Source organism: Myripristis murdjan, chromosome 7 (genome assembly GCF_902150065.1).
Source record: "Myripristis murdjan chromosome 7, fMyrMur1.1, whole genome shotgun sequence".
Lineage (NCBI taxonomy): Eukaryota > Metazoa > Chordata > Actinopteri > Holocentriformes > Holocentridae > Myripristis > Myripristis murdjan.
Window position 1 is genome coordinate 16,896,195 of NC_043986.1, and position 23,603 is coordinate 16,919,797.

At 45.1% G+C, this 23,603-nt stretch overlaps 2 protein-coding genes across 5 annotated transcripts in view; one reads left to right on the forward strand and one right to left on the reverse strand.

Moving 5' to 3' along the window:
- The window catches only part of plcg1 (phospholipase C, gamma 1), a 31,173-nt gene extending 24,703 nt beyond the window's left edge, over positions 1-6,470 (forward strand). For both annotated transcript variants that reach the window (XM_030055198.1, XM_030055197.1), the window contains 9 exons: positions 211-374; positions 673-769; positions 910-1,134; positions 1,313-1,461; positions 1,614-1,728; positions 2,156-2,317; positions 2,737-2,825; positions 2,919-3,175; positions 3,313-6,470. In XM_030055198.1, coding sequence (XP_029911058.1) covers positions 211-374; positions 673-769; positions 910-1,134; positions 1,313-1,461; positions 1,614-1,728; positions 2,156-2,317; positions 2,737-2,825; positions 2,919-3,175; positions 3,313-3,355 — 1,301 coding nt within the window. In that variant the 3' untranslated portion in view covers positions 3,356-6,470. The remainder of the gene's footprint in view (positions 1-210; positions 375-672; positions 770-909; positions 1,135-1,312; positions 1,462-1,613; positions 1,729-2,155; positions 2,318-2,736; positions 2,826-2,918; positions 3,176-3,312) is intronic.
- Positions 6,471-7,357: 887 nt separating this feature from the next.
- Positions 7,358-22,515, reverse strand: zhx3b (zinc fingers and homeoboxes 3b). Of its 3 annotated transcripts, none has more exons than XM_030055202.1 (7): positions 22,366-22,515; positions 14,599-15,484; positions 14,366-14,476; positions 12,507-14,198; positions 11,648-12,388; positions 9,331-9,625; positions 7,358-8,651 (listed from the first exon to the last, which is right to left on the reverse strand). In XM_030055202.1, the coding sequence occupies exons 2-7, from the start codon at positions 15,337-15,339 to the stop codon at positions 8,641-8,643; spliced, it is 3,591 nt and encodes a 1,196-aa protein (XP_029911062.1). In that variant the 5' UTR covers positions 15,340-15,484; positions 22,366-22,515; the 3' UTR covers positions 7,358-8,640. The 3 variants fall into 3 exon arrangements, with proteins under 3 accessions (XP_029911062.1, XP_029911059.1, XP_029911060.1); XM_030055199.1 differs by lacking the exon at positions 22,366-22,515 and adding an exon at positions 22,103-22,356; XM_030055200.1 differs by lacking the exon at positions 22,366-22,515 and adding an exon at positions 15,662-15,956.
- Between the last annotated feature and the right edge of the window lie 1,088 nt (positions 22,516-23,603).

Here is a 23,603-nt window from a genome sequence, read left to right on the forward strand (position 1 = left end):
CTGTTATGTTGCTCTTAGAAGAATTTATGTCATATTATATTTTTTCTCAACATTAAATCATGCAAACAAATACATGATGTATTTGGCATCAATGTTTTTTCATTGGTGGAAAAAGTAGTTGGCGACAGTCGGTTCATCTTACTGAAATGCAGACTGAGTTGTCTCTGGACAGTTGGGTAAAGCCCTTTGCATCTCTCATTTTGTTTTCAGTTGTGCGCCCAGATGGGAAGGGCAGCAGGCTTCATGTCTTCTCCCTGATGCCGGCCACCTCTCAGCAGGTGGGCCAGGTGCTAGACATCGCCGCCAACAGCCAAGAAGAACTCAAGGAGTGGGTGGTCAAGATTCGTGAGGTCACCATGACCTCAGAGGCCAAGGTAGAGTATCTGGATTGAAAATGTAGGTCAAGATGTATGTACTTGCCACATGGTGGGTTTGAAGGTCAGGTCACACACATTCATAACCTCTCTTCATCCAGGGAATAGTGACCAGTGAGCATACTCGCTTATTTTCAGCAATGCCCAGCTTCACACAAACTAATTCACACCTGGGAGCGATTTAGTATCACCGATTGTCTTAAGACAAATGGTCAGATTGTATGAAAGTACAAACTAAGAGGGGATGTCTGTTACTGCTGGTGCAGCTGTATTAAAGATTGGGTGTCTTTATGATCAGTTGGAGGAGGGGAAGATAATGGAGCGGAGGAAGAAGATTGCTCTGGAACTGTCTGACCTGGTCATCTACTGTAGGCCTGTGCCTTTCGACGAGGACAGTAAGGATGATGAACATCTTTTTGACTGTGCACACTCAATCATACATTAACTCAGTGGAGTAGAAATCTTACCAATCTTATCTCATCTTACTAATGCACACATGACAAATCTACTTCCTCTGTCTTGGTGTCTCTTGTAGAGATTGGCACAGAACGTGCCTGTTTCCGGGACATGTCATCCTTTCCTGAGACCAAGGCAGAGAAGTATGTCAACAAGATCAAGGGGAAGAAGTTCCTGCAGTACAACCGGCTACAGCTGTCCAGGATCTACCCCAGAGGCCAGAGACTCGACTCATCTAACTACGACCCTCTGCCTATGTGGCTCTGTGGATCCCAGCTGGTAGCACTCAACTTCCAGACAGCAGGTAGATAAACACATTTTAGAGCAGTTTAACAACATGGGCGATTTTTAACAATGATAAACATTTTAGCTCAGTGCTGCTGAATGTTGACTGGAGATAAAATTCATTTTTTAAGGAACGTTTACTGTCTTTTTATTGTTTTCCTGCCCATGCAAACTTACCTCCTTCTTGTTGTGTGCAGACAAGCCCATGCAGATGAACCAGGCTCTGTTCATGCTGAATGGAAGGAGCGGCTACGTCCTCCAGCCGCCCATCATGAGGGACGACAACTTTGATCCCTTTGACAGACATACTCTTCGAGGCCTTGAACCCGTCACTCTGCAGATAGAGGTGGGGAAACAATAGAACTGTGTGTATGTGTGTGACAGCTGTGTATGTGCACCTACATACTCATGCTCATCCAGTTGTCTGTATATTGTTTGTGTATGGTGGAACGAGTGAGAAGCAGTGGAGATGTAGCAACTGTTTCCTCTGATTTTAAGGTACTGGGGGCTCGCCATCTGCCCAAGCACGGCCGTGGCATTGTATGTCCTTTGATCGAGATCGAGGTGTGTGGGGCAGAGTATGACAGTGCCAAGCAAAAAACTGACTCAGAAGGTGAGAACTGCTCTAATTGAACCTGATGATTTTGCTGGCAGTAAAGGACGCTGTGCCAAAGTTAGGGAATGGATAACTTAAAACAGTTTATTGGATACATCATCTTTATGTAATTTCCTGTGTGGTCCTAGAAAAACAGGAAGTTGTACAAACAGCTAAGCCATGTGTGGGAATGTAATGAGGAAACATTCCATAGTATTCACACAGTTTTGCCACAGCTTTCATAAAGTTTTATAGCTTGGTTGCAGCCAAAGAACCAACACTGTAATTGGACAGAGGGTTAACTCCTCCTGGCTTTATCCTATATCCTATAGACTTAAATAGTTCACCAAGTGCTTTGACATTGCACATATTTTTGTGTTAGCTGCATTCTGTACATTTCTAATCCCCCCGCTTTTTTTTGGTTTCTTTGTTTTTGCTTCTTCAGCTGACAACGGTCTCAACCCCACGTGGCCACGAAAGCCATTCCACTTCACAGTGTGCAACTCCGCCTTTGCTTTCCTGCGCTTTGTGGTGTATGAGATTGACATGTTCAGTGACCAAAACTTCCTGGCTCAGGCCACCTTCCCCATCAGTGGCCTCAAGACAGGTACACACCACAGCTTGACCTCTCTGAATGAGTTGGAGGAGAGTTTGATCAGTGTCATAAAAACATTGCTGTAATCAACCAGGACCACAAAATGGCACTAAAATCCTACTGAATATCTGTTCTGTCTGTGCTGAGTAGTGATACGGATACTGGTATTGTTATTGGTGCTGCTACTGGACTAAAATGGAGTATCAGTTTGGGAGATTTTACACAACACTAAAGCCCTGAGTAAAATGATTTTGTGATATTTTGGGGACAAAATATGTTTCCTCCATTTAACATTGTTCAGTTTAAGTGATGGATATGACTGACACTTGCTATCGGCTCACATTTAGGTTTTTATATCGACTTTGATAAAGTGGCGTCGGTGAATCCCTGAGTGTTCATAAGCCTTTTGTCTCTGTCTTTGTATGGTGCAGGTTACCGGTCTGTGCCTCTGAAGAACAGCTACAATGAGGATCTTGAGTTGGCTTCTCTTTTGGTCCACATGGACATCATCAGGGGCAGGGTGCGCTACAAACTTTGCAGAGCTAAAGTTGTCACTTTTTTTTTGTAGTTCATACTGTGCATTTATTTTTATTTTTCTCCATGTCTCTGTCAGGATGAAAATGGAGAGGTTTTGAGCCCATTTCTGGGAGTTGGGGCTGCATCTGTGGCATCAATAGCCCAAGCAGGTCGTGAGCGTCTAGCAGATACGGGCTCCACGTCCTCGGCCTCCTCCGTCGTGTCCCCTCTGCTGCAGTCCCCAGCCTACAGGGGCCGTGAGGGCTCCTTCGAAGCCCGCTACCAGTCCCCCCTAGATGACTTCAGGGTGTCCCAAGAGGCACTGCTGGACCACATGGACCCACAGAACAGAAGGTGTGTGTGAGGAGTGTTCTGTTGAGGCTGCAGGGGTTTATTGGGTTTATTGTTACCTCTCTTTATGCGTGCCGGTGAGAGTTTGGTGTTGCGGCCATAGAAGATTCTACAGTTTTCTCTCTTTGTCTCTACCTTAGGATGATGCGGAGGACCAGAGTGGGCGGAGAAAACCGTGTGTAGGTCCAGACCAATCAGGACATGTTTCTGTTGCAAACCCCCCCCCAACAACCCCCTTCCCAGTCGCCTCTCCCCGTACCGATGATGTCACTGACTGCTGTGAACACTGTTTCCATGGAAACGCCCACCACCGCTTTGGCCTACATTTCAGGCAGCTCTCCCTCCCTCCATTCTCCATTCCCCTTTCCTTCCCTGCCACCACTCCCGCCCCCCCGGCCTCATCTACACTCTCCTGAAGAGAAGGAGTGACTCGAACATGGGAGGGGGGCTGAGGGGAAGCTGACGGCTGTGGACAGGAAGGAGAAACGGACAAACAACCGGAGAACAAAAAGTGAGGCTGAAAAGTTCTGGCCCTGGACTAGCCATATGTGTGGCACGTTGTTTTCTGTTGTGTTTTTAGGTGAGCACAACAGCTGCTTAGTTTGGAGGGTAAAAGGAGGGAAAGAGAGAGCTGTAAAAGGTATCAGTTTGAAACTGTTTCCAGGTGAAGGTGTTAAGTTTCTTTGCTCCTCTCTCTTTGGCATATATGAATATATATATTTATTCCTGCTGTGCTGTTGGCCAGAGAACAGCAGCAGCTGACCTGCTCTCAAAGAGCTCCTGTCTCCAAGTTTTTAATTATTATTATTTAAACCTTTAAACATTCATAATGTGACTTTCATTTTTTAAAATGTATATGTGTAAAACACGAGGGCTCTTTATGGCTATTTTTAATGTGTCTCTCCTCTGTGCTTTGTGGAGGAACTTGCGCACCTCCAGTCTAACACACCCTAATCCTGGAGTGATTTTTAATTCTTTTTTTTTTTTTTTTCTTTTTTTTTTTTTTAAAGGCATCAGGAAGAAGTCATAGCCTGTTTATGTTGAAAGCAGCCAGAGAGCAAGCAGCATCATATGTTACGTATGCATACACACTCAGCCAAACGTTTTTCCTTTTTTTATTTCCCACTTACATTCCAAAAAACTGCACATCATTCCATTTTCCTGCGTTGCAGGTGCCTTTACCAGCCAACCTGACAAAGTAACAGTTCTCACTTCTCATCCACTGATAGTCTTACTCCGCTATGATTATGTCTGTAGGGTTTGTAACCCCACACATTGAGTGATGCAGCAGGACCGGTGATACCTGTCAAAAGTGAATGATCTCTGAGTGAATGATGTTCATATTGACAGCTCTAGTTGTTTTTTCTCATTTGGATTTTAATTTGTATTATCTATCCGTATGTTTACAGGGGGCTAGATGATGCCTTTGTACTGGCAGCACAGAAATGTATGGTTTACTCTTGACATAATGACATTTCCCTCTGTTCCAATAGGCTGCTGAAAAGATTGTGATAGATAATTTGATCTTGCTTCTTAATCGCACGTATACATCTTGAAGATTTTGTTCCTCTGAAAACTGCACAATTTTCAGTTCTTGGAAATATTCTGAAAGAAACTAAATGTTTCAGAATGGTCAATGCACAATATTTAATTGTGGGAACTAAAATGTTGATGCACAGTTATACATGATTAATTGTGCAGCCCCAGATTTTCAGTGATCTGATGGAAATGTATTTATGCTTACTTAAGTTTCAAGTCTTAAAAGCAAGTGTGTGCCCCATCCAGTGTTTGATTTTTTTTTTTTTTTTTTTAACTTAACTCTCCCCCATAACTGCCAAAGCTATATGATTATAGCAGCGATGGTAATGGCCACCATTATCATATTTTAATTCAATGGCTGTTTGGAAAATGTGTTGTGGTTTTAAAAGATGTCTCTGTTAAAAGCAGCCTCAGGTTCCTCAGCAAATGCCTCTTGCTGTTTCCAGCTTCTCTGCAAAGTCTTAAGTGTTCCTCTGTTGACATCAGTGTTGCCTTTTAGTTTGGGGTCTCTTATGTTTGAATTAGAGAGTAGAGTGAACAGAAGGACAGATAACCAAATGAGATACAGTACTGTTCACCAACAGTGACCAAATGAGAGAAGACGATTTGCCATTTTTTTTTATGCGTCGCACCACAAAGACAAAGGTGTTTATTCTCTCATGGTATTCTGGGGAGTTTTGTTGCAGCACAAAGTTGCTTTCCAGAAACCTCAAAGGCTTTTAAGTCGCACTGCCATGATGTAGTAGTTTAATTGCCACTCCCCATGAATTTGTGACAAAATGAAAAAAATAGAGACTGTGTAAATAACCAGGAGAGGGCTAAATCATAATGTCAAGCTTTGGTCCTAATCCCCAGCAACTTCACTTGAGTATTCATCATTCCCAAACTTTGGATTCTCATTCTGGCTTGTACTTACACATTTGTATAACTTGGTAATCAAGGCTTCTCAAGTTAAACGATGTTGCCCTTACACTTGCGGGCAGCTCTGGTTTCCTGTGGTTCTGGTATGAGAATTTGGGAGGAGTAGGCTAAATCTAGGCTTGCGCTTAAGGCTTTGTTGTAGCTGTATTTGTGTGGGTCATGGCTGCCAAGATGCTAAGGGGGCGGAAATTCATGGTCTGGCCTTAAGTGAGCCTAGACAAAGCATGTATTAATCAGCGGTGTTGTCTTCTCCAGGTTTGTATCAGAAAGTGTTTTCTATTACCTAATTTAAGTTATTGACTGTATGATGTAAACTCAGTATTCTCACTCATAACGTTTTTCCACTGGGACACTCCTAAGCCATATGGTATGACGTAGTTAAGGTAAAAGCAGGGGCTGGTTTGAATTCTTCAGGTCTCACAGAACATTTTTGGCACCTTGTATTTGCACCCCTACTTGATCCCAAAACTGATATTTCTCCTCTCATGGTCAATGACTGGTCTGTGTTGTGGAGAGTTCTCCCTCCAATGCTGCATTGCTCTTGCTGCTGACCTGTCTGCTGATGTCTATGTGCCTCTCTGTCTGTGTACACATCACTTTACAGCCACATCATTCACACACACACACACTCTGTTGGGCTCCGGTGTCATTTGGTTTCACTTAAAAAAAAAAAAAAAAAAAAAAATCTGGTCTGTTTTGTCACACATGGTTTCATTTACAAACAACGCCTTTCTGTAATGTGCCTAAGCTATGGACAAGAAAAGTATTCATTTTAATTTTGCCTTTCATATGAAACATATTCAACCCTGAAAAGTAAATAAAATACTACTTAATACTACTCTGAGTTATTTTCATTACATTACTAGTTGAGGGGGGATGTTTAATTCCTAGGTGGGGGGAAAAAACTGTTAAATGCAAACATGGTTGTGTGAAGTATTCAAACATATACCTCTGGGTTTTTGGTGCAACATCTTGGAAATCAAGCACAGTGTCTGGCGTATAGTAGAGATTCATGCAGCACCTCCACACTAAATCAAAAGTCTGGAAGAAGTTTGGCTTTAATAACTTAGAAGACGAGTTAGATATGAGCTGCTGGATGCAAACTATGCCAAGGAAATGTCAAGAATTGTGGTAATATACTAGCCCATAATGCCATATCAGCTTAAGATTATTCAGGAAAATCAAAACAAACACATTCTCTGTTTTGCGGGTCAGTTTCTATCTCTAAGCCTACAATAAATGTTAAAAGCTCCAAGTAAATATGACTGACATGATGATTGTCTTTGGAAAGTATGTTTCAGCTGCTTTCCAAACCACACAATGCCATAACACTGAATCAGTATTGTGAATCTTATCAATGTCGGTTGCTGCCGATCCCCATCCCTACTTATATTACCCATTCTAGATGTGGTGGATGCTGGAAGATGCGGTCATATTTACAGTAAATTATAACTAAGTGCAGCACGCTGAAGGACTGCTGGGTACAATAACTGCAGTACTAAATCTTCAGATCAGATGTGTTGCCTGGTTCACGTGGCACGGTCAGGCTTACTGAACTGTAGCTTTGTGGACAAGAGGCCTTTTTCTTATGGTTGTGAATGCAGAACTCAAATTAACTACAAACCTTTAAATTAACCATTAATTCAGCGTCTGAAGCACTACGTCCCAAGAACTGCTACTTGGCATGATGTCAGTAGGCCTGTGACACACAAACAAAGCCAATAATTTGTTACATTTTGTTTATTCTGCAAATAACATCTGTAAAAATTATACATCAGGCCTAAGTATGGAACTCTGGTAAAAGTTCACAGTTCTTATACAGTCAAATTTATTACATAAGAAAGTTCCATAAAAACAAATGAACGTACTCGTCAGTGACGTAAAGAAGCACTTGATGCTAAAACACAAACATCATTTCATAGTCCAAATATTATCTTGTCATTTTTCTTCTTAGACATGACAGGGTGCTCGCCCTCTTTGGATGACATAATTCTAGACTCCCCCCGCCCCATATCAAACGGTTTCATGTCCTCTTAAACCAAATACTATGTACAAAGAAACCATAAGAGGATCTCCAATGAAACTGAAGAAGGTTCAAAATGAATATCAGTGCTGTGTTTATGACATGACACGGTATAAACAGCCCAACTAGCACATTCAAGGTAAGCTGTGAGCGTGAAATGAAAGTGGATGAGTGCAATATGGCAGAAGTGGGAAATTTGAGTATAAAGATGACACAGTAGAGGAAGGAGGGGGGGGGTCATTTATTTTACTTTTAAGGCCTAGACAAGCACCCTGTAGCAAAGAGCTGTGCAGTTTTTTGTACTCCCACCCCGCCCCCCTCAGAAACATCCTACCAACGGTCTTTGAACACACCACTGATCTTCCTCATGTGAGAGTTGGCTTGGTTGATATCTGTCCAGTCGGGATTCCAATACCCAACCCAACCCAACCCCCCACCCCCTGTTCCACATCTGCTAAGGTCTCAATTCCGACCACACGTCTCCCTTTTTCCCCCCTCCCTCCTTCCTCCAAATCTACCCTCCTCTCTTCACTTCCTCCCACCGCAGCAGGCAGGCGGAACAAACACGGCAGAAAAACGCAGCCAATCCTCCGCAGTCAGCCCTGCCCCTCCCTCCCTCTCTCCCTCCCTCCCTCCTCCACCAGTCCTGTGCTTCAGTCTCCACTGGAACTTCCTTTGAAGGGGAAAATGGCGGATGGAGGGATACTGGAGAGGGTGTGAGAGTGTGTGTGCCTGTGTTTCGGGTGGGGTGGTGGCTTGAGTGTCCATCTCCATGTAGTTGGCCGGGGGGAGGAGGTCAGTCATGCCTACCTCGAGCGGTGTGAGGGAGAGAGAGGAGAGGGGATGTGGTGGTAGGGAAGGTTTCAAGGTCCATTTCCATCCAGTGATCCTGTTACAATCGCATCTGCTGTCTTCCACTCAGACTCCCGGCACAAAGACCACCTGCGTTGTGAATTCCATTCTCACACAAAAAGGTCTTTGCTCTTCAATCTGTTCCTGCAGAAAATGAAAAATAATTTAAAAAAAAAAAAAAAAAAAAAAACATACTGAACCTTGGCAACACACTCCTCCACATGAACAGAAAACAGCAGGCATGGCCTTCTTCCTCTCCTGGATATGCACAGCAGCAACAAAGTGCGTTCAGACACAAATACCTGTCACAGCATGCCCGATACTTAATTAGGATCATCCCATATGCTCCATCTCAACGCTAACCTGTTACCTGAGAGGCAATTACACACAGGTGTGTGGTGACTCATCCCAAATATCATAACTTACCAGCTGTTTTTCACACTGCAAAAAAATCTCCATCTTAACAAACCATTTTGTCTCACTCTGTGTTAAAACTGTTTTTTGAGTGGAAAAAAAAGATGAGATAACTCCACTTATTTCCAATTTCAGGTATTTTTTTCTGGGAACAAGTATAAATACAACAAAGGCAGATTAGCTCATCAGTATCAAGAAAATGATACATATATAATAATATGTAATAATAATAATATCAGACTAAAGAAGTTGTTAAGATGGAGACATTTCCCCTGTTACAGAAACAAGTGAAAACTAAAAAACTATTCAAACTATTCTTTTTTACTTCTCGTAACCTGCTTGGCCAGTCTTTAAGGAACTTAATAACTAGCACTGTCACAACATCAACTATAGAGGACAGAAAGACTACCTTTAGTAGGATTCACAGTCTTGTCGCTCTTCTCCTCTGCCACCTCCTTTGCCACCCCACACGCTGATTGCTCCGTTTTGTCCTTGCCCTCTTCCTGCTGCGGCTCCAGCGGTGAGGATCCAGATACTACTGTCGTTTGTGGCTCTGATGCTGGTGTGGCTGCTCTTGGTCCTGTCGTATCAGCAGCAGCAGCAGCAGGAGCAGTTTGTTCAGCCTGGGGCAGAGAAGCCTTGGTGGAGAACCAGTGCCGCACCAGCTCCTCTGTTAAACCACTAGCCTGAGCAAGTTCCTGCACCTGGGGTACACAGAACAGCATGCATTAGCTCACCTCACCACATAAAGCCAAGCAGACACGCTGCTTTGAGCCCTTTTTCATAGCATAACATTCATCTGATGCACACAGACTGTATAAATGCAACCAAGATGCAATGAAAGACTACTACTACTAGAAACAGAGGACAATTAAACTGGACAGTACAAGACCACCAAAATGGACAATAGCACTCAAAAGCTGCCATATGATCAGTTCTTAAATATTCAAGGCAAAAACAATTTATTGATACCTTTTTTACTCATCCCAGTGCATTATCTAGACTCCTATAAATGGTCTTTATTATATATTATCTTTGTTTATGTAGCTCTACACCAATGCTACTATTCAGGTTCAAACAGAAAACATCCAAAGTGGATCAATAAATATTTTGAATTTCTGTTTAAGACAACTTAATAGTATTTTCACTTGCATGCTACTCCTTTATACACTACCACGTTAATGCATTCATTCTATAATTTCTACTTTCAGTTTTTCCTTGAATTCCTTGTGAGTACAAACTTGCAAGGCCAATAAAACTGAGCGATTACTGTAATGCAATAATAAAGCAGAGGTCTGGCCGTCCAAACCACCTCCAGAGATGGTCAGAGAGGCACTCGGGCGCATTAGTCACATTTAATAATGGATGTTAATGCTCATGCTAATTTAAAGAGAAATGTCATACTGTGTCCTGGGTTAAATCACCTGTGTTTTATATTTTTCCTGTCTCTTTTCAGTCACAATGTTTAGGATGGTATGTAATTGTTAAATCGATGTCTTGTTTAACAGCACTGAAATACAGAAACCCAGATGTTATGGACAACAAGGGGGTGTAGTGAGAAAAGACTGCCCTGTAATTTCTGTTCTGTAGCTGATCCTGTGGAAGGAGGCAACTAAAAAAGAACTTCCCAACAGAAATTACTACAGTAAGCATTAGATTCTTGCTATTGTAACAATCACCATTATCTGTGACCAGCCTTTTCTAATTGGGGAAACATCATTTAAAAAACAAATAAAATAAAATAAACAAAGGGAAAATTGTGCATTTTAACAGTGAACTTTTTCACACTATGGAGGCAAATTTGCATTTTGCAAAGAACACAAGAATGTGATTTCATTAATTGTATATAGCTACTACGCATTTTAATGTGATCAAGGTATTGAAGAATCACCTCTGAAAACAAGATGCACTGTAAACAGCTGGGCTCAGAAAGCACTGACTATGTGAAATAATTTTTACAGTATATCCACAGCAAACTATAATTTACTATAATTTACAGATGCTTTGATTTTTTCCTTGTGATACTCGATGTGTCTGAGTTGAAATTGGAAAACATAATTTGTCTGGTTAACAGGCACACAAAGATCTTTCAACTTTTATCAACCAAACATTTCAAATAATTAGTAGTGACATTTGGACAAAATATCTGTATTTATAAATATACATTCTTTTTTTTCCACATGTCATTAGTGAAGCTGAATTACAATAGTGACGTGACCGAGATTTATGGAATTTGCTGCTGTCCACAATACATTCATTTACCATTAGTAAGTGAATGTGATATTTTTTCTGATGTTTGTGTGGCTGCACAGTCATCTTAATGATGTTAGGGCAATGAGTCATCTGCATATCACATGTAAAAAAAAGAATTATCCTGCGAGAATCCACGCTGAACACAGAATTCACATTATGTTCCATCTAAAATCTTGTGGTCAAATTTTCTGCGACAGGCGTGTTAGCTAGAGTTAATGTTATTTAGGAGTTAAGACTCAAAAAACATCTTAGCTCACACTATGGAGTCTCACTGTATATAAAGCAGCTTCAGCAAGTCTCTTGATAGCAGCACAGATTAAACGTTGGGTTCTCAGGTTTCTGGCTTTGGGTTACAGCATTTAACAGCTGTTCGTGTTCAGAGACATTGACTGAACTGTCCTCAAACAACATGTAAATTCTGTTTAAGTGGATTTTCATATCACTGTTCTCAGTTTTTGCTGGTGAGTCAATACCTGCGACTCCTCCAGGCTGCCGTGCGTTTCCAGGTGGGCCTGGAGTATTTGTGTGTTGCCCTTCTGGAGGTCCTCTTCCAGGGCCATGCTCTGGTAAGCCTCAAGCCACTTCAGCTGGCCATTCTTCTGCACATACCGGCAGTCCCCAAACCATCGCACGACTTCGGGCCTGGGAAGCCCTGTAGCTGAGATCAACTCATCATACTGAGGAGCGCTAGGCCACTGCGTCCGGGCATAGACTTGTTTAAGTAGGTGTAGCTGGTCTGCAGTCTTCTTACCTCGGACAGGTGAAGGTTTGGGGGACTGGGATTGGACCGGTTTGGGGGTAGTGGATGGGGTGTGGCCTGGGGAAGGGGAGGGCGTGGGTGTTGTGCTGGATGGAGGGGGGATAGTTGGGCTGTCCAACCCTTCATTCTCTGCTTTGCCATTGGCCTCTGTCACCTTCAGCATCTTCAGATTGATCTTAATAGGGTTGACTTTGAGCTCTCCTGAACCGTCGTCTCTCTGTCTCTCTTCCCCGTCTACTTTCTTACCCTCCTCTCCCTCAACTTCCATGTCCTCCTCCTCTCTAATGGCCCGCTCTGCCTCCTCTTTCTTCTTCTCAGCTGCCACTCTCTTCCTCTTCTCAGCGAACCAGCCATGGATCTCCCGCCGGGTCATCTTGGTCTCTGCTCGCAGTCGGTCCACTTCCTCTCCAGAGGGGTCAGCATCCTGGGCAAAGCTGGCCTCTAGTGCCCTTACCTGGGAAAAGAGAAGACAGAATGATGTGAATGGTTTTGTTTGTCAACTTAAATAACAAAGCTCTAACACAGTACTTCATGCCCATGGCTTCTTTTTCCCGCCAAAAGCTTAGTCTCACCTGGTGGGGTTCTCGCTCTTTATAGCGGATCGCTGTAAAGTCTGGAGATGGTGGTCTAGGGGGTCGGCGGGATGGTGTGGTGGGAGAAGTGGGGGTCTGTGAGGCAGTTGGGCTGAGGGGGGCAGAGCCCTGCTGCGGTGTTTTTGCCCCAGAGGTTGCAGTACCTTCTGAGAATTCTGTAATGGTGGCACTGCCAGTGGTGCCACTCCCTGACGAGCCTGAACCACTTCCAGCTCCAGCTGTGCTGCCAGACTTATTCTGACTGCCTGCATTTGAGCGTGTACCTTTAAGGTTGCGAAAGTGGTAGCGCCGGTCACTGAACCACTTACGGACTTCACGTACAGTGAGCCCTGTGATCGCAATGAGACGGTCCACCTCCTCCTGGTTAGGAAACTGGCTGGTCTGAAAGCTGTCCTTCAGAGCACTGAGCTGCTCCTGAGACTTCTTGCCCTTGTAGAAGCTGGGGTCCAGGAATGTGTTGGGAAGTGTCCGAGAGCCAGGTGTGCTGCTTGAAGGAGCCACAGGGGAGGGGGAAGAAGACTTGGAGGCAGGAGAAGAAGCCTCTGATTTGTTGGCTGGCGAGTTACTACTGGAGTTCGTGGCAGCAGCTGGGGTAGCTGTGCTTGTGGGAGCACTGGTTGTGCTGGTGTTATTTTTGTTAGTACTACCGTTGCTATCTTTGCTCTTCTGCGTGGTACTGCCACTTTTGGCATTGGTGTTGTTGGGTTTAGCATCTGTGGTACATTTATTATCAGTGGTAACTGATAACTTGTCACTGTTACTCTTACCAGTGCTGGTGTTGTTGGCCTTGCTGATATCATTGTTCTTACTGTCACTGCTGCCTTTAGTGGTGTTTGAACTGCTGGTAGCATTACTATTGCTCTTGTCATTGAAATCAGAATTAGCAATGTTGTGTTTGCCATTGACACTGCTGACCTTGGCGTTGGCATTACTATGGTTGCTGCTCCCCAGACTGAGGTTGATAACACTAGCTTGACTGCTAGTACTCCCACTGCTGCTGTTACTGCTGCTACTGTTACTCGTAGTACTGTTGATAATACTGCTAGTGCTCCCTCCCCCACTTCTACTACTATTACTGCTGCTGATGACATTGCTTCCACTACTGCTGCCCACTGTCCCCACCACCATGCTGATGCCCTTGTCTGCCACCAGGGCAGCGGTAGGCCGGGCCTGCATCATTGGGCGGGCTGCTGCTTGGGGTTTTGGTGTGACGGCCAGAGCCACGGGAGCATTGCTAACCTGAATACCGTTAGCTACCACAGGTTGGGTAACGATCACCCCTCCCTGGCTGACGAGAGAACCCTGTAGAATGTGGGGGATCCCTGTGGCTCCCAGTGATGCAGGCAGAACTGTAATTGTATGTTGGGCTGGGCTGTGGTGACTGTGGGTCTGACGCTGGTTCTGGGAAGTAGGGGGTGCTGTTTGGATAATGGTGTTGAACATCTTCCTCCTGGCCTCCTCAATCTCTTCAGGAGACCAGCTGATGCCCTGCTTAAGTCTCTGGGCAGTAAACCAGATCTTAATCTGCTCCTCAGGGAATTTTGTGACCACAGTCAGGTAGCAGAGCTCAGCCTTGGTGGGGTAAGGGAACTTACTGAAGGAAGTCTTCAAGAAAGAAGATGAGTCCATGGAGGCACTGTAAGTAGGGATACTGCTTAAAGGAATCATCACCTGGTGAAAAGGGAGAGGAAAAAAGACAGGCAACAGGAACAGGAGATAAATAAATAAAAAAAAAGTTACTATTTGATTATCCAATTGTGGTAACATTTCAGTGAGCTATAAAATTGAAACTGTGTTAACAGGCAAAAAGTTAGGATAATGACAAAGAAACACATTACCTTGGGGAGATTTTTGGAAGAAGGAGAGGGAGAAGATGAAGAGGAGACAGTTGAAGTAGCTGTGATGGGAGCAGACTGGTGGAGGCTTCTGTTCTGGACCACTGAGACCACCTGCAGAAAATTGATTCAAGCTGAGCATATTAACTGATTTTAATCTTTCAAACAATATGAATAATCAGATTAAAAACTATCATAACAAGACAGCCAAAAAAGAGACATAAGTACCAGTATACCTGTGTGATGGCAGTCTTGAGCACTGGCAGTGCCCCAGAGCCATTGACTATCTGGATTGCAGAGGGCAGAGTGACCTTGGTTGTTGGGCCATTGTGTACAATGGTAGGGACATGGGTGACTGTCACTGTAGGAGTCTCTTTCCTCTCCGTTTCTCTGGAGACAGAGTGAGGGTCTGAGGAGGGCTCATCAGAGGCTGGGTGGGACACCACTATTCGCTTAGGCTCCGATTTGCCCTTCAGCATCCTCATAATCGGGGTTTTGGTGATGGAAATCTCATTGTCTTTCCCTGCCTCTGTCCCAATCACCAGATTCTGCTCCACAATCACCCTCCTGTCCCTCTTCCTCAGCTGCAGAGTGGTGTTCAGTGTGCTGGGGTGAACCCTGGCATTGTGCAGGGCTAGCCCCTCAAACTTGGGTGCAGAAACGCCACAGTCCACACAAAGGAAGCTTGGGTCTGCACGGAAGTCTGGGTGCCCGCTGTATACATGATCCAAGAACAGGTTAAGGTCATGGGTTTCAAAGTTACAAGGCCTACAGGTGTAGGTGCCAGCGCTGTCTCTGACAGTGTCCCCCGCCTCTGATTTGGAAGATTCACCTGGGTCCAATGGACTGTGTCTGCCACCTCCAGAGCTCCTGGCTTGGCGGAGGAGAATGGGAGGCTCCTGTTCCAGCTCCTCACGGAGGTGCATGGTCTTGCTGGGGATCATACATGGTGTGGTGGACTTCCTCTTGCTGGCCATGGTGGAACCACAGGGTGGAAGGTTGGTGAAATAGCTGTGAGTGGGGTGTGACTGAGAATAGGGGTCGTTTCTGGTTGACTATAGACCAGCCATGGGGGGAGGAGGATGGCGGGACATGACTCTGCTCACTCACTTGAACTCCTCACTGCAATTTAGAGGGAGAATTTGAAAACCAGTGGGCAAAATGTATACATAATATGTAATACATCATTAATCATCATACAAAATGATACACCTGATTTTTGTCAGTTAACAAAAGGTTAAGTCTTGAAATGAGAAAAGAACAGAGTATGACAAGAAAGGAGGATGTGGGATATCTTACACTACGCAGTATGAGCCACTTCTTCTCAGTTGGATGTTTTCAGGTAAAATATCAAAAACGGTGTGAGAAGGTTTCTGAAGAAGTTTGACTGGAGCCACCAAAATCCAGTGCTGCTTGTTACTACTCACTAAAATTATGTCTTCTCCTCGTGTCCTGTACCCTGTGAAACTCAAGGCTATCTCTTTTATGAGGGCATTTAAACAACCTCATTCTCAGCTTCTTCACTAAAGGCTTTTTGGGAGAGCTCCTGTCTACCCCCTTCATTCCCCTCCCCCATACCTCCGTCCCTCTCTCACTTCCCCTCGTTCAAACACACCCCCACAGAGGGAGCACACTCTGTATTTTTTTTTTTTTTTAAATGCACAACCTCTAAAGCTCCACACATAAAAGCTAGGCTATGCCAGAGCGCTCCACAAATACTTGCATGAGAATGTGTTGCTTAAGAAAAGGGTCTACTTGGCGATTGTACAAGTAGGTGGCTCAACAGATGTCCTTTGGAAAGGTGGTGTTCACGTCTAATAACAGTATGGATGGAATGCATGTAAATGCACAGATTAAGATTTGTGATTCATAAAATCATGTAGCTTAAAATTCTCACTGAGGTGATCAAACTTCACCAATATTCTGCATCTCTTGTCTTCACACAAAATGGTACAGCTTCCTGTGAGGAGTGTGAGCCCCTTGTCTCCTCCCTCCCTCCACTCCCTGCCTCCGAAAGAGAGGTAGTGATGCAGTATTGGAGGACAGCTCTAGGGCAATTACTCTCCCAGCCACTCTGCACCGACCTGACACCTCACACACAGAGCAGCCAAACCTTAAAGTCTCACATAAGTTCGCCATGAAAACCCTAAATCCCTAAAAGTCCAGCCCCTATTACCAACAACTCTAAACTAAGTGTAGTGTTGTGAGTTTTGGGCCGGATGCTCCCCATATACAATGATCTTATTATTTCAACAAACAATTACAATCAAATTTGTCTCAGATTAGTTCAGCATCACCTTCCCTGTCACATCAGTAATATAGGTCAAAGGCATCATATGGTAAACCTGCTCCCAAAACATTCAGTCTTGCTCAACTGCAATGGCGCGCTCTCTCTCTCCCTGCACACACACACATACACCCGCACACACTTGCTTTGCCACAGAAAGGTCATGGTACATTAGCTCAGAGCCCAGTTAACCCTCACAGGACTGGGGTGCTACAGATGCCCTTTCACACATCAAGGGAGCAGAGGTATTCAGATTTTTCATTTCTACATCCAAAAGCCAAAAACCTGGGTTATAAGCTGAGAGAGACTAAAAATGGTAAATCTATGCCTCTTGGTAACTTCAGACACAGTTTGTCTGCAATCCACATACTGTGAGCTTTTGAATGTAATTTGAATACCAACGCCATGGATGATAAAACATAATTTGATTATTTCTCCTAGGCCTTTCATGGTGAATGATAACACTGAACAATATGGCAAAAGTTTATTGACTCCCAGTGAGGAAAACGTTACTCGGGTTCTACTTCCCCCCAGTTCAGTTTGTACTGTCATCTTCTTTTTTCCTCATTTACCAGTAGGTTACCCGCTCTTTGGACTAGTGAGTGAAGGGTTAACAGATGAATGGAGTTTGCCACTGCGGAGGGAACGTGATGCCCCTTGTTCCCCCCTGTACCCCCCAGAGAGAGTAACTGCCCTTGGCTTGGGCCGTTGTGCACCCCTCCTACACTCCTGCCATTCAGTTCTGCATCAGGGGGCATGGCTCTGCCACGGCAGGCTGGTCACATGACCAAACACAAAGGCTTATGGGTGGGCAGTCCCAGCCATCCATCACGTGGATCCGAAGAGGAGGGGGAGGGGGAGGGTGGGGGGGTGTTGTGTGCTAGGGATGGCAGGCGAGAGGGAGACAGAATGGGAGAGGTTGGTGGGGGATGGGCAGCAGGGTTGGGGTGAGACCAGGAGAGGGAGGCAAGGAAAAGAGGGGTGTTAACTGTCATGGAGGAAGCACTGAGGTGTTTCAACCAGGAATTTTCTGCCCTGATACCACTACCCCCACCCCACCCGGCCAACACCACCACCCCACCCTACCAACCCCCACTGTTCTACTCACCCTCTCTCGCTCCGCACCACAATCACATAGTCGTTCCCCTTCCCTCCTCCCCTCTCCCTCCTTCCTCGCTGCACTGCGAAGCCTGGAATGTTCCACCCCGAGCTCTTCAGCCAGTGGACACAACCTGAGAGTTGAGCTTAGTGTGCATGCATGTGTTTCACTTTCAGTGTTACATACAAATTAATGTAAGCTCAAATGAACAGTTATCATGCAAAGTGTCCCAAACCGTCCTACACCCGTATTAGCAACTATACAAGCACCAGTTGCCAGTTAGGACTGAAAGGCAGTGTGGGAATGGCGACTAACTGTTGGGTAGAATTTATGCCACGCACCAACGGCATGCCAAAAATCAAAACCACAACTCTGGGGATACATCTGCAAGCACACATGCACTGAGAGGTTATGCAAAAGTTATGCCGCAGTTAAGGGTGAACTTAAGAGATAACTAATTCAGATGCACAGGCCTAAGACAGGTGAGGACAGAGATTAAGTACACAAGCTGAGCTATTACGGGTAGTTGAAGTGGGTAGTTCTTGTCTCAGCCATGCCAGGCTCAGACAAGCCCTGTTGACTCACTGGTATGAGGGCATCGGCCAACAACTTCAATTTGGGTCAGAAATCTTGCGCATAGACTGACCATGCGGTGACGGTGTGTTTGTGTCTGTAATGTGTGTCAGCGTTTGCATGTGTGGGTTTCCTGTGAGATTGTGTGTGAACTGGTTGGGGGGTAGGGTGTGTATGTGTGTGTGGGGGGGCTGTGTATTCGCGCTTGTGTATGTATGTGTGTGTGTGTGTGTGTGTGTGTGTGTGTGTGTGTGTGTATGGCGTGCGGGGGTGGATGCCTGCATGCCTGTGTGTGAGGCTTGTTTACTGAGGCAGAGAGGCAGCCATTTTTCCTGTGTGTGAGAGTCAGAAACCGAGTGCTCCCAGTAGCACATAAACAGAGTGTTTTCGTCCCGTCTCACACACAACCTATATAATCCACGCCGCGTCCATGCCTCCACGCGGCTCAACCTTGTTCCATCCCCTGGCCTGACTCTTGTCTAGGCCTAGGCTATATCCTCTGAGTACAGGCCAATAATAGCACTCACACATGCTCTCTCTTACATACACACACAAGAAATCCTACAGCTTGGAATAGACTAGCTGCATAGTGTGGCTGCATACGCTAACAAAACTACTCTTCTTGTTCTCTGGAAATGCAGACATATTGCTAATACCTGCAATTTCTCGGTGTTTCTAAATGAAAGAAATATGTATTTGGCGAGACAGTGAATAGAAATATAGCACTCTCCACGTCTGCTTCCTTTCTTGCTTCCCAACTCGTTTCTTTTTCTCCCTCTTTCCCTGTTTCTTCACCCCCGCTCCCCCTGCCTCTCCAACCGTCTCTACACCCTCCGCTCCCCCTCCCGTCCCTTCCTCCTTCTCCTCCCTCCTCTCTGAGCAAGTTTGGCCCAGGGAGACAGGTCGGCAGCGCCACTGGAGTGTTACTGTCCCCATGGCAACCACCTCCTACCCCCTCTCTCCCACTAGCTCATTTCTCTAAAGCACATGCGTGTGTGTAAACACGCACATACACACCGTTTCACAGGCCTACACATACACACACACCTCATATGCCATCCAGTCCCTGGCTCTAGCAGGGCTTGTTTTTTCCACACACCCCTGTGAGTGGTGATTGGAGAGTCCCTGCCCTGCTCCTATTTCAGTGCCTCACTCACGCGGTGTTGATGTCTCCCAGCTAGGTGTGGTCGCTGTCGCCAAGGCATGCTATTGGCCAGAGCTGATGGTGTCTCTTCCTGTTCACTCAGTGCCTGACTCTCCGTCCAGACATCTGCCTGGGCCCGTGCCCTGTTCCCTGCTCCCCATGGCTCTGGAGCCTGGCTTGGTCTGCAGCAGGCAGAGTCTTGCAGTGCTCGTCTATTCACTGTAGGCGAAGTAGGCACGGGTACACACAACAGGGCTCGAGCCCCAACAGATGTCATCTCTTTCAGAGAGGACAGAGGAACAAACCCTATTCTCAAGTGTGGCCCAGCAGCCAGTTATCAACTCTGTACCAAAATACAAACCCTTCGCGACTCTCTCCTCTTTACACCAAAAAACCCTTCGCCAACTTCTTCGCAATAATAAACACAAACACCAATCTTTTGCCATTAACCTCTGCTTCCTCTTTAAGAAGACAGCTCTCACTAGCCTGCTGTCCATCAACTCTGGGGCCTTGTTCACTAACACCTACGCTGACACCTATGGCCTACCATACTATCTTATGTCTCAGCATGTGCTTCGTGCTTCTGAACTTCCATTCCACTGCTGCTGTTACATTTCTTATCCAACTCTGGCAATCGTACGAAAACCTCAATGACAGCGTTCATACAGTGTCATTCCATCTGCTGCTGAGACCCATTTGAGCTGCTCTCAGGTCAGGGAGCGGATGGCTGCGTGGGTTGCAAACGGCTGCAGTGCTGTGGCCACTGGCAGTGCATGCGTTAAAACTGGGTTGCTGAGAGGGGAGGGAAAGAAAAATGGCGGAGCACCATGCTCTATGCTGTCCAACCTAAAATGGCTGACATCACAGGCTGTTAACCAGCCAAGCAGAGCAGAGGCTGCTACTGCTGACCCAAACCTGCTAGCTCTGGACTAAATGAGTGGATCACAACGCTCTCCCCAGTGCTGTGAAAAGGCTCTTGACTAGCAGCTGACTCTTTTTTGTGGTCGTGCGTGGCAGAAATCTGCAGGTATATCGTCATAAGACAGGTCAACACACAGGAGGGACGCAACTTACAGATGAAAAGCAATTCCTGACCGTTTTAAGGATTGGCACAAAACCCAGTGCTCAAATACATGAAGTCATCAGCTGACCATTAACACTATGAAAACGTCAACATCCAAAAAGCAACTGTGCTGGTGCAAAATATGATTCCAATACAATCTTGCACTGATTAGTGATTTACTCTTCATACAGAAATGAACTTGTGTACCAACTGCACACCTGGATTGGCACGAGGACACTAATACAGAGATGAAGAGAGGGAGAGGGAGAGGGAGAGAGAGGAGAGAGAGGAGAGAGGGAGAGGGAGAGAGAGAGAGAGAGAGAGAGAGAGAGAGAGAGAGAGATCACACTTGAGACTGATCAGTGAGATGCCCAACCACTGACCTCAAACACTCACCACAGCAACACAATGATATACAGCCATACCAGGGCTGATAATAATAATCATGCTCTTCCAAAGCTATTAAGGAAATCCAATATTGCCAGTTCCTCATATCCAAGAGACTCCCACTCTCACAGATCCACCCATCCAGAGTGACTGTTGTTATTCCATCACTGATCAACAACAATAGTATGGCAATTGGCTTATGCCAAGGGTAATAGCTGTGACATGGGTGATGAATAGATAGCTGGATTAAGCTGCATGTCTATGGTTGGGACTCACGTGGACATCAGACACAAATTAGCTGTCTGGGAAAGCTTTGCTCTAATCCCTGGAGTCATGCACTCATGACAACAATGACATGATAAATAACCTAGGCAACAGCTTGCATTCTCATACCTGACTGTGAGGCAGCTTTGATACTGAAGGCTTTGTATAGTCTAGTTCACGAAAGGTCTGGCACACGGTAGCCTAATTTCTAACCAACTCAGTGCACACAAACATCACACAAACATTTATTTAACTCCCCCAATTCTTATACAAATAAATGACTAATCATAAGGTGAACCTATCACTTGTAGCTATAGCTGATCAGTTGTACTCCTAGAACCTGTGCAAGGCTATGAAAAATAAACAATATAACTCATTAGCAGCAGATCAGAAAGAGTGTCAACTTCTTCATTCATAGAAGATTAGAGGGGAAGGGAAAACTACGGCAGCTGCTCACGGTAAAATCTTGCAGGCCTGACTAATGTAAACCAACGGCATCAAACTGTAAATATGCGAACAATCCTTTAAAACTGTGAACAAATAGTGGTAATTTGTGAGATGGCAGAAAGACAGCAGCCACTGAGTGGCTCGACTCAAGTCCCAGAGCGCGGCGTCAAACATTTCCGAAAATGATGCGTGTTGATCTTCCGCTCAAGTTAGGCGGAGTGTGTCCTAAGTTAATGGGCTTGTCTACATTATATCTTTGAAACATTGCAACCAATTCAGAGTGGAGGAAAAGGCAAGCCCCCAGCCCAAAAACTACTCTCCCCCCTCCCCTTGCTGTCGCCATTTTAAGCTGGCGACATGCAGCTGGCCAACACCGCTTAGCCAAAGCGCAGCCCGCAAAGGTAGTCTTTACAGCTCACACAACTTTGGGAAAGGTGAAACGCTAGTGCAAAAATATATTTTAAAACCTCACTCACCTCGCTTTGTCCGGGAGGAACAGTTCATGCGGCGCAGGAAAACAAAAGTTTACAATGATATGCGCTCAGTGGAGCAGATAAATGACTGGAGGCTTGGGCTTTATTGATGGTAACTTAGGTGTAAGCCCCCTCTGCACATCGACTGGTGATAAACGTGACACTGGAACCGGGCTGGTACAATGGCCCCTTTTGCGCTTGTTTATTTCGAGCGGCTCTCAGTATTAAAGCAGGCAGTGGAGGGGAGGAAAATACGACGGACGTACCGAGGGAAGAGACGGACACGTGATTCAAACGTCACTGACGGTGGAGACTTGGAGTTGGCGTGAGAGCTCCACAGCACAGAGAGGCCAAATGAGTCAGGCATCCCATACCATAGTCACATGGATGACACAGAGCCAGCGAAAGGGACGTGGACAACTTTCTGAAAGTGGCGAAACCTTCCGAAATTATGACGATTTTAGACCGATTCACACCTGTCAACCCCCCCAGCCCCCTCCGTTCCCCAGGTAACCTCTCTTAAAGAGATAGTACACCCACTTGGTGAAAAGTTACTCCAGAGCAGGTTCAATAAACAACTGTACAGGTCCAGCAAAACATATATTGATCGAGTGACTAGAGATGTAAAATACATCTCCAGTCATAAATCATAATGAGGTCACTATTGAGTACCACGGACATAAATGTTCATATGCAGTGACACAACAGGAATTGGGCTATGACATTAAGCAGCCCACTCTCAGGTCATTACTAACTCTTACTGAAATGTTACTGAAATAATGTACACATTTTTCATATAGGAAATTGGATTTTAGGCTGTGTTAGCTGTACAAGCATACAATAATATTCAAATGGTAGATGAAATATTATGCATTGGTGAAACTGAATTAAACTTTTCCCTCATCTATATCTCTGGGGGGCTCCATAAGCAGCTTCACCACTTTTAAGTACTTATAACTAAGGCTGATATCAAAGCCTATATATATGGGACGTAAGGGACATAATTCACCAAACCATGTCATTTTTGATTGTATGGGCAGTTGTGTCATGTGCCTGCCTGTGTTTGCTACCCGCTCAGTTTAAGATCCAAGTGTAGCCACAGTAATGCAATGCATCGTGAATACCTCCTGGTTGTGGCTACAAGTGCCATGTGGTGTGTGTAACATTTGCCATGGAAAATTAGAGTTAAAGTAGGGCCGGGGTAATCAGATGAGTATGATGTAGTTAATGGATTCCCTGAAGGAAGTGTCATTAGTCTAGTGTTATTTAACAGTATGATCAGCGATATTTTTATTAATTTAGACAGAGGGACATGTTCATTGCTGTATGTGGGTGATGGAGCTATATGGAGAAACAAATGTGAGAGAGATTAAGGAGGCTATACTAAAATAAGAACAATGGTTGTGTTATATGCACTTCACTCGGAAGAGAAAGATAGGGGAACTGAGTTTCCAATTGTATGGTCAGCTGATGGAAAAAGTAAAGGAAAGATGTTCATGGAAGA

Excerpts from the sequence above, each read along its gene's own strand:
- zhx3b (XM_030055202.1), bottom strand. The coding sequence starts at position 15,339 with ATGGCCAGCAAGAGGAAGTCCACCACACCATGTATGATCCCCAGCAAG. Across the intron at positions 14,477-14,598 it reads TCAAGACTGCCATCACACAG|GTGGTCTCAGTGGTCCAGAA; the intron begins GTATACTGGTAC and ends AATTTTCTGCAG. Across the intron at positions 12,389-12,506 it reads AAGAGCGAGAACCCCACCAG|GTAAGGGCACTAGAGGCCAG; the intron begins GTGAGACTAAGC and ends CTCTTTTCCCAG.